Source organism: Rhagoletis zephyria, unplaced genomic scaffold (assembly GCF_001687245.7).
Source record: "Rhagoletis zephyria isolate East Lansing unplaced genomic scaffold, Rhagoletis_zephyria_1.1 Rzeph_scaffold_02490, whole genome shotgun sequence".
In the NCBI taxonomy this organism is placed as follows: Eukaryota; Metazoa; Arthropoda; class Insecta; order Diptera; family Tephritidae; genus Rhagoletis; species Rhagoletis zephyria.
Window position 1 is genome coordinate 43,439 of NW_016159574.1, and position 11,524 is coordinate 54,962.

An 11,524-nucleotide genomic window follows, 5' to 3' on the forward strand; every position below is an offset into this window, starting at 1 on the left:
GATTCTTATTGGAATTGAATAAGAAACTACAGTTGAGGATAACAGCGGAGATTGAGTAAGCGGTATGACCATTCTTGTTGGATCGTTTTCTAATCAGTACATTGTGGCAATTGGATTACGAAGGCTGTACAAGGAGAAGTAGCGACACCAATATATTTTATTAATAAATTTAATTTATATTAATAAAAAGAGTTTTATTCACTTGTAGATGAACGCGATGAGGAAGACAAGCGTAGATATATGGGCATGGTGGAAGAGTACTAGAGATTCCAGACGGAACGTACCGACGCTATGGCAACTAGCGAGGCCCAAAAGAAGAACCCCTCGCAGAATAAGAGCAGCAAAGGGGCTCAATGAAAACGCCTAAAGCAAGCTAATGTAGCGGAGTCCGCAACATCCACAAAACATAGCTACTTCAGCGACGTAGCGAGAGACCACCTGCAGACTTCAATCATCTATGAAGGAAGCAGAACACCGCTAGCAGTGCAGCAAAAATGGGTGGAGATCGATGTGAAGCTGTCGAGTCTCGTGATGGACCACGCCTTCGACAACCTCGAAGGTGTTCACCCAGAGTTCGACTCGGCGGAATCCCTAAGGGGATACCGGGTCATAAAATGCGCGGACCAGTTCTCCTTGGATTTCCTCGCTGTTGCAAAGATTAGTGACGCATTCGAGGGCTTGAAGCTCAAGCTCATACCAGCCAGGGACATCCCTAGGAGGCCGCGTGCGCGCATTTGGTTACCTCCGATAGCCGAACCTGGCGAAAAGTTGCTGCGGTGTATAAAGCTGCATAACAAGCATATCCCAGCATGGGAGCTCATCAAGGTTGAAGAGCCGAGAAAACCCACTAAAAAGCCAATACTCCTCGCGATTTGCGACGAATCCTTGGAGGCCCTAGCAAAGGCCGACAATAAGATTAGTTTTGGTATAAGGAAACCCAAAGTAAAGGTATTCCTTGGCGAGGTTAGCCCAGTAGACGAGGATCCGGGCGTCGAGGGTGCAGCTGAGCTCCTCATGTGCGTTAAACTGAACGATGAACCGGATCAGTAAAGTAGTGCAAATAAATCTGCAGCATGCGAAGTATGCTACAGATAGCCTACTCGTTCTTCTCAGCGAGGAGGAAATTGACATCGGCTTAATACAGGAGCCGTGTGTCAGGAACGACGTAGTCATGGGCCTTAATATTAACAACTATAATCTCTTCTACAAGGGCGAGGTTGGTAAATCACGGGCGTGCATTCTTATCAAGAAAGGTATAAATGCATTCCTTTGGTCTCATTTCAGTACAGCAGACACAACTGTAGTTAAGGTGAAGACGGCGGGACAGCAGAGCATCATATTGGTGTCATCATACATGTCCCATGATCGAGAGAGTCCTCCACCTGAAATCAAAGCCTTAATAGATCGGAACACCAGACAAGCCAGGGTTATTGGTTGTGATGCAAATTCCAGGAACCCTGTCTGGGGCAGCACAGTGGAAAACGAGCGAGGTGAGTCCCTCCTACACTATGTACTAAATACCAATCTGAGTATATGTAATAGAGGCAATAGATCAACCTTTATTTTCCCAAGTTTGGACTGGTTTTCTGGATGGGAGGAGGTATTGGACCTAACACTATTATCTCAGAATAATGGCGTTACCGTTGAGAATTGGAGAGTTTCCGATAGGCCATCGATGTCCGATCACTGCTGGATACTCTTTAAACTACGCGGTTTATCCTACACCCCCTCCAGATACAGAAACCCACGGAGAACCAATTGGGTGAAATATGATAAAATTCTAACTGAGGAAATAGCCAATGTTAATGTGAGAGGAAATACAACCTCATCAGATGAGATAGAACGAAACGTAAGAAATTTAGAGAGGGCGATGACCAAATCCTATAAAAAGTCAACCCCATGGAGTGTCATGTAAAAGAAATCCCCGCCCTGGTGGAATGGGGAGCTTAAAGCTCTTAGGAATAGTGTTAGAAAACTTTTTAACGAGTGCTTTAGGTCCAAGAAATGTGACCCTTACAAAAAAGCCTTAACATCATACAAAAAAGAACTGAGGAAAGCAAAAGCTAATTCCTGGCAAGCCTATTACTCCTTAATAGAGAATATCAGAGACTCGGCTAGGTTAAGCAAGATACTCTCAAAGTAGCTCACCAATTTATTCCTTATTAAAGGGACAAGCACACCTATCAGGGACCTGGTATCAACAATAAGCATAGAGAAGATCAAATATGCAATAAATAGTTTCTCTGCATTTAAATCCCCAGGCCCGGATGGTATTATACCGGCCATGTTACAACAATCAAAGGAGCGAATAGCGCCGCTTCTTCTAAATCTTTATAGAGCCTGTATTAGTATAAACTATATCCCCCTGAGTTGGCGACGAGTCACAGTGATGTTCGTCCCAAACCGGGTTGGAAGAACCATGAAACGGTAAAGGAGTTTAGACCCCTAAGCCTGACTTCCTTTGTTCTTAAAACACTGGAGAGGTTGATAGACATATACATAAGATCGCTAAATATTGGGAAAATAAATTATATCAACAGCGCAACACGCTTACATCAAAGGCAAATCGACGGAGTCAGCTTTGCATACTGTGGTGAGATATATAGAAAAGTCACTACACTTCAAGGAATATACTTTAGCAGCTTCCCTAGATATAGAGGGTGCCTTCAACAACAATGAAGTTGACACCATCATAAAATCGCTTATGGTGATTGGTGTGGATGGCGGTATATGGTTGGATATGCTCTATGCTGGAAAGCAGAATCATTCAGGTCAAAAGCGGAGACAAAATAGTAACTAGATATGTGAGCAGAGGTACTCCTCAGGGAGGCGTACTCTCACCACTATTGTGGGTGGTAGCGTTGAACTACATATTGCTGGAAGTCAATAGAGGAGGGGTTACAGTAGCGGCATATGCTGCCGATGCAGTGATAGCAGTCACAGGCCCCTTACTTTCTACTGTAAGTGAAATCTTAGAGGGGGCACTGGGTAAACTACACACATGAGCTAAATGTAGTGGCCTTTAACCCTAGAAAAACCGAGTTATTACTGTTAACAAATAGAAATAAGATACCCCAATTTAGACTTCCTTCCATAGGCGGAAAGGTAATCCCCCTATAATCCAATGAAAAATATCTGGGAATAATCCTAGACACTAAGCTAAACTGGAAACTTATCCTGGAAAAACGGAAAGAGAGAGCTTATATCGCATATTATACTTGCAAAAGAATCTCAAATTTGCATAACATAGTAAATTGCATAAATATATAAAACTAAGTACTTATCGAGGTAGATTATTATAAAACGAATGGAAATCTTTGTGTATATATTGCTTTAACGTTTGAAGGTTGTTGTATTTAGATTGATCAATTTTTATTGCACCAAGGTACAGTAGCTCCGTTTCGTATTGCTGTAATAACAGAACTCGTTTTTGTGGCAATGATGTCCAGCAGTCGGTATGACGCCACTTGAATTTGACTTCAACATTTACATAAAGCAATCATCTGATACTGCTTACTGGTGCTTCCCCAGGTTTTTTACCTGCCCTTATAGTTGTAAAGTTACCAGGAACACTCTCATAATTTAAAAAAAGTGTATACTCTAAATAATTAACAATATAAGGATGTGATGGCCTCGCCTGTCGCATACGACTTATGTAGTCCATTGGTGAATTTATCGGTGGATTGAATACAATTTCTAATGTAGAGTGGGCGCTGTCTACCTCCATACTTTTTACCTTTGTTAATTGTTGAATTCCGATTGCAAGCGATCAAATTAAATAGTAGAATCTATGTAGTATAAGTGGTATGTGCATACATATGTATGTATGTATTTAGTTGGTTTAAAATTATTTTTTACATCGAAATCAAAGCACACTCATCTGCGATCAAAAACAGTTATAAGCAAGTAAGCGTATACCCGTTTTTTCAGAGTATTTATAGTACTGCGAACACATAGCTGGTTTTGATCAGTTCTAAACCAAAAGAGATATAAGAAAACGACAAATGCAGAAATGTGGGCAACAGATAGTGTTAATAAAATATACAATAAAAAAAAATTACAAAAATCACATAACTGTTTTTGTTGGCGCAGCGACGATATGTATATATGTTACCAATAACGTAATTACATATAACGAAAAGTGACAGGTATTTGGAAACTAAAAATATTTTTGCTAATGTTTTCCACAAAAGTCTTGAAACAGCATTTCGTTAGCCTTGAAACAGAATTTATTTGGCATATATTTTTCGAATATTTTGTGAATGCAGCACATAAATATTCAGCTGTAACATCACACATTCACTGAATGTTTTTCGATAACTTTGTACTTTGTGCTCGGGAATTTTACCCCACAAAATGTGTTTCAAACATTCCTAGGCAGGAAAACTTGATGAAAATATCCGGCTACTTTTAAAGCACGAGTGGGATTCAACGGATTATTATCAGACTTGGATTTCGATTAAGAACAATGCAGTGAATAGCAACGGAACGAGCTGAATTGCAAAGCGTACCCTTCCATCTTTGAGATCTTCTTTACATTTACAACATTCTCCTGGTAGGCATCTTATTTGGAGTTTCTCACGTTGAAGGCACAATCCCTCAAATAGTCAGCAATAATTGTTTTGGCGTACATCTCTTCGCAAAATTTGAAAATTACCTGCACACCCAGCACATTGGACAGCTGTGTGCACTTTTTGTTGGTTTTGGAATCCATATACGCAAACAAAGTTTGAAATTTTAGCGCAAAATTATAACTTCAGAAACAATCTACATATCGGGCTGAATGGAAGATCGACCTATGTCGGCAGCCAGTTCGAAAACGCCCTCTGTCAGAACATTTTTCAACAATGCCCTATTGCAGAATTTGGTTGAAGAATGCCCTATTTTACAATTTGATTGAAAAATGCCCTATCTCAGAATTTAGCTTAAAAACGCCCTATCTTAGCAAATTTTCAATGTATTTTCGTTTGAGATAAGACGTTTTTGAACCGGATTCTGAAATAGGGTGTTCTTCAACCAAGTTCTGAGATAGGGTATTTTTCAATATAATTCTGAAATAGGGCATTCTTCAATAAAATTCTGAAGTAGGGCGTTCCTGAAAGTTTTCTGAGATAGGTCGATCTTCCAATCAGCCATCGATATGTGCTCCTCGATTCGAATTACAAGCATCCAGATTTAAAAATAAAAACTGGTTCATAGGCATGTCATTTTTATGAGCTGTTAAGGCACCAAAATTCCGAATACGGGACAAATACAGGACACTAAAAGAAATGCAGAACAATTGGCGTCCCGTATGAAATAAATGAATTACCCGGAAAAAGGACGAAAAAACGGACTGTCCCGTATAATACAGGACGGATGGTCACCGTAGTAATCAGTAGCGTACTTATGGCGAAAATTGGCAGATATTGGAAAAGGTGGCGTGGCACCTCCCATACAAACTTCTCATATCGCCTATCTCTGGAACCGCCTTATAACTACTAACGTCCCAAATTTGAAAAATCTACATATGTTATCAATACCGTACTTTCAGCAGAAAAGGGAAAGGCATTGGAAAAGAGGGCGTATCAACTCCCATACAAACGTAAATTCTCATATCGCTTATCGCTGGAACCGCTTAAGCCAACGTCCTGAAATTTGACACGGCTATATATGTTATTAATACCGTGCACACGACGGAAAGTGATAATAGAAACTCTTTGACTAGTATTGTTTATATTTCTTTTTTTATTTAATAATTAATACTTTTTTATAAATGAATGGTCACCGCGAATAACAATGTAAGCGACATAATTATAAGTTTCCAGGAATGGAAAAAAACGTTTTTGATGACGCACATAAAGNCGAAAAATTCTGTAGAATTAAAAAAAAAATAAATATTTTGTTGCACCAGGACGAATAAATGTTGAAAATGTNGTTTCGGTGCAACAGTCTCCACCAAGAAACTTGTCCGTAAATTAAAATATATATCAGTATATCTATTTCAAGTCAAAAAAAGATTTACAATATGTTAATGATGGAAAAACGTTTTATATCCTAATTCCAATGGATGAAAACACGTTTTTCCAGTAAGCGTTGCATCTTTGCTGGTGGCGCTTACAACCTTTTTCAACAAATTAATGTAATAAATATAGCAATAAGAGGTCTTTGATTGCTCATCATAGGTTATTTTATAAAAAATGGAGAAATGCTTTTGAATAGTCTTTAGTTTGAAGGTTGAACACTGAAGAGAACTAGCGCAGTTGATAATCTGCTGAATGCAAAAACAAATTTGATATTAGCACAGCTCTTTCACTTACAACGTTTTTCCACATTAGCGTTTCTGGTAATACTTTTTTAATACCACTTTCCCATTTCTTCCTGAATATTCTTCCCCACTATTTCTTAGCCCCTTATTTTTCATATCTCTCCAATTTTCGAAATTTACTTTACGTTTTTTGCCATTACTGCACTTTTGCATTACGCTTGTTAATTCTAAATTGGCCATGGTCACATGCACTTAAAACGTTTTTCCACTCACTACTGACTTTGGAGCGTAGGTTAATGTCTGAAACTGATGGAAATTGAGAAATTTCGCGACATTATAATACGCGAGAGTATTTTAACGGTAATCTGCGAAAAAATAGTTTTGAGTAAATTGGCGCTTACAACGTTATTCGCGGCGACTATTCAAATGTCTAGCTCATTACACCGTGCGACAAAAACCAAAAATTTTTTATACCTTTTTAAGACACACGAAAAAATCCAATATATTCACAAAACTAGGAGCCAAATATAGTATTACTGCGTTTTTAATTTTTCTCTCTGACGTCAGGATTTTTTTTAAAGGAAATTTCCAGGATATGATTGAATAAAAAAATTATTTAAAAGATTTGGTGCATTGTAGAGTAACAATATGGGTATCAGTTAAAACGAAAAATTCTGTAGAATTAAAAAAAAAATAAATATTTTGTTGCACCAGGACGAATAAATGTTGAAAATGTCCTTTTAAAACTTTATCCTTGAATATCCTTGGAAATTTCCAATATTTATTTTTCAAAAAATATATGTCAAGGACTAATATGTTAACTACCACATCCTCTAATTTCGTCCTTCTAACTTTATTAGTTTTATGTTTTTTGTTATTTTTATGGCCTTATAACAATTATATTCAACAATTTTTATTGAGCTCGAGGCCGTTTATTAATGAAAATTTATTGTGGAAAAGCAACAATAATTTGCAAAAATTGTAGAAGTGATAGCTATTTCATTTTAGGTGACACTGCCCTAGTTTCTGTCAAGAAAAGATTTGAGCAGTTGTAAACTCACGAAAATCTATAGGATTTCTTACACGATTTTTCTTCTTACTCACAATCGCAAGAGTCTATAGATTCAATCGAAGATGACACTTTTTTACCGTCTTACATTTGAACAGGATTCGGACGTAAATGGATCGGAGCTTTATGAAAAGTTAAAACCAGGGTAAGACGTTGTTCCATAACTGTTATGAGATGAGAAAAATACGTTTTCCTTCGCCAATAAGAGTTATTTCCCAACGTTTATTTTTTACGTTGCTTTATGACAGTTATAACCCAACGTTGTGTAATTACAGATATGTCACTCCTCTTATTTTATTTTTATCATCTTTATCTTCTCCATCTCCGTTTTCGTCAATATTCTTACCTTACAACGTTTATCAGACAACGTAAAAAATAAACATAGGATAATAACTGTTATCAAGCAACGAAAAAAATAAACGTTGGGGAATAACTGTTATAAAACAACGTAAAAAATAAACCTTGGGTTATAACTCTTATTGGCGAAAAAAATAATAATTTTTGTCTAATTTAATAGTTTCTGTTGAATGAATAAAAAAATAAATAAATAAATTATTGTTATGAAAATTTTTTTTTTCAATTTCAGAATTCGGGCAACGTTTTCAGTTTGTAAGTTCGAGATAACAGTTATTTTTGGTCCCTGGTTAAAACAAATACGGCATATTAAACCTGCAGCCATCAAACTGCCACTCGAAATTCTTCAATTTATCGTCAAGAAAAATGTCATTGATGCATTTCCTAGTGTTTCGATTTCAGGATTTGTTGACTTTGCCAGTGACTGTTGCCAGCGGGTACCGAAGTTTTTCGAAACTGAAGCCCATCAAGACGTCCTGTATTAATATATTATTTACCAAGAGAGATTAAACGCTTTAGCTTATCTGTCGAACACGAGATAGCCACTCAGATTGACTTGTCCAAAACCATCGAAAAATTTTCTCTAGCCAAAGCACTCAAAGTAAACATTTTGTAAATGATATTTGAAAATTTTGATTTTACTAGGCCTCAAGCTAAATAAAAATTGTTGGACATAATTGTTATAAAGCCATAAAATAACAAAAACAAATAACTTAAGGATGAGCACACCTAAAATTTAACATTCTAAAAATAGGACTATTAACAAAAACCAACAACCACATAATCAAGTATAAATTGCAGCGGAATACTGCGCTTGGTTGTGTTGGCTTAACAAATGAAAAATGTGGGGAAACAAGCAACGATAATTTACAAGGCGAACTTAGCACAGTGCGTAGGCAACTGAGTCAGTGGGATCGTCGGTTCGAATCCTACTGAACGAAGTCTGATCAGGAAATGTGGTNCATTCTAAAAATAGGACTATTAACAAAAACCAACAACCACATAATCAAGTATAAATTGCAGCGGAATACTGCGCTTGGTTGTGTTGGCTTAACAAATGAAAAATGTGGGGAAACAAGCAACGATAATTTACAAGGCGAACTTAGCACAGTGCGTAGGCAACTGAGTCAGTGGGATCGTCGGTTCGAATCCTACTGAAAGAAGTCTGATGAGGAAATGTGGTGATTTCCGAAATAGCTATCACTTCCACCAGTAGTAGTACTCTATTACGAACATTGAAACTTAACTGCCCAAGTAGATCTGAGCAGTCAATTGTACCGGAAATTATATCGTATATAAACATTAAATTTTGAACGAATCGTCTAACTTCGAGCGATAGAACATTGATGAGCATGCACCTAGCATTTTATGGTGGCAAGGGATTATCAAACTGAAGTGGTTGAAGAGCAAAACGAAGAAACCTGCGTTGAACTCTTTCAATTCTAAAAGAGTGTGAGGAATACATCGGATTCCAGATGACTGAGGCATACTCCAACTTCGATCGCACTAAAGAATTATATAAGATTTTTCTTGTGTAAGGGTCTTTGAAATCACTGGAATAGCGTCGCAGAAAAGCTAAGTTAGCATAAGCCTTCTGAATAATAAAATTAATGTGGTTGCCGAACGTAAAGGACGAGTCAAAAATAACTCCAAGATCCCGAAATTCTTTAACAGAGGCAAGAGGTGTATTTGAGACAGAATAGGTCGAGGAATGCACATTCAAAGACTTGGAGAGCANAATAGCGTCGCAGAAAAGCTAAGTTAGCATAAGCCTTCTGAATAATAAAATTAATGTGGTTGCCGAACGTAAAGGACGAGTCAAAAATAACTCCAAGATCCCGAAATTCTTTAACAGAGGCAAGAGGTGTATTTGAGACAGAATAGGTCGAGGAATGCACATTCAAAGACTTGGAGAGCACCATCTGACACCATTTACTGGTGTTGAGACGCAGTTTATTTTGGAGAGCCCAATCAGTAAGAGCGTTCAAGTCTTCCTGCAACAACTATGAATCCGATAAACAGGAGATTTTACGGAAGAGTTTCAAGTCATCTGCATAGAGTAAATAATTTGAATGTTTAAAGCGTAGACCAACATCATTGATAAAGAGGATAAATAGAATAGGACCAAGCATACTGCCTTGGGGCACACCAGAAGTTGCCACAAACGTATAGGATTTAGTATTTTCAATTTCAACAAATGAGGTTCTGCCATGATAGAAAAGTTGAATGAAAACCCAAATTTGCGAGCTTCAACAGAAGTATTTTGTGCGAGACCGTGTCAAAAGCTTTCAAAAAATCGGTGAAAATGGTGTCAACTTGACACCCACTTTTAAACGCGGAAACACAAAACTGAGAAAAAACAGCTAGATTCGTAACCGTTGACCGTCCATGACCCATGCTGACATGGGTCTATTATTCCTTTAATAGCAAAGGCTAGCTTATCTTTAACTGCTGTCTCAAAGAGTTTGGAGCATGTCGACAATTTAGATATTGGCCTGTAATTTGATACTTCGTTCTTATTACCAGACTTGAAAATTGGAGTTATAGATGCCAACATCCAACGGTCAATAAATATGCCAGTAGATCGCGAAGTATTGAATATATGGCTTAATGGTAAACATAATGGAAAGCCGCACTTTTTAATTAAAAAGGAAGACAACCCGTAACTGTCCTTCTTCAAGGTGGATTTTAAGGAGGAAGGTCCATTCATGATATCTAATTAAGTTACAGCCAGGACCCCAAAATCTAGGGATTTGGGTGCGTCAGTACAAAAAGGATTGCCATAATTATCGATTCAACAACAAAAATTGGATTTGAAAAAATCGGCAAAGGGGTTTACCGAGTCAACCAAACTCTCTGAACAAGTACCATTAAGCTTCACACAGGTTGGAACATTAGAACAGCCTCTTTTCGATCGAACATTATTCCAGAAAAGTTTTGGATTTGCTTAAAGCTCTTCCTCATATCGAGAAATATATTTATTATATAGGAATTTGTCAAGAACATTGAATTCAGACATATAATAAATATATTTATCTTTAAATGAGATATTGTTGGTAGCTTTATATAATTTAAAATATTTGTTCCTTTGATTTTTCAATTTTTTTAACTTCGTGGCGTACCAGGGAAGTTTGTGAACTTTGACCGGGAGAAAAGAGAGATTCCTGCTAAATATCTGAAACAACTTAAATAGGAATGCATCGAAACATTCCGAGACACCTTTAGAGTAGAAAAATGACTTCCAATCAACTTCAAATATTTCTGTGTTAAGCGAGTCGAAATTAGCATCCTTGAAATTATAAGATCGAACATTAGACTAATATTTACCTTAGACACTAGGTCAAAAAATTCTAATGATAAAGACAGGGGTACATGATGCATATCTGATTTACAAATAGGAAAAGTACACTCAGTCAGATGAGAGATTAAATTATCATCAATAAAGATAAGATCTTAAATATATTTTTTAGCTGGTTTACAAATGAATTAATCTGACTAAAGTTTAAGCTAGAAAGACTATCTAAAAAGTTAATTTCATGAGCATAATTAACATTAGTTGGAGTAAGGATAACGTCATTTAGTAGACATGACCATACAATTTTATTTATATTGAAGTCACCTAAAACGCAAAAGTGACTATTTTCATCATGTTCAAAAATGTCAATAATATTATTTACATGAGCGGAGTACAATGAATCGATACTACTAGGCGGAATATAGGATACACAAATAAATAATTTACCAAATGTGCCGCGGATGCAAACGCAAATCTGATCAAGTAGAGTGTCACTATTAGAAAACTGAACAAACGACGACAGGAGGGAATTCCTTACGGCAACCAACACGCCACCTCC

At 37.1% G+C, this 11,524-nt stretch overlaps 1 protein-coding gene across 1 annotated transcript; it reads left to right on the forward strand.

Annotated features, from left to right (window-relative positions):
- Positions 1 to 531: 531 nt before the first annotated feature.
- LOC108367007 (uncharacterized) lies at positions 532 to 1,050 on the forward strand. The gene has a single exon (XM_017621523.1). The coding sequence runs from the start codon at positions 532 to 534 to the stop codon at positions 1,048 to 1,050; it is 519 nt and encodes a 172-aa protein (XP_017477012.1).
- The last annotated feature ends 10,474 nt before the right edge of the window (positions 1,051 to 11,524 follow it).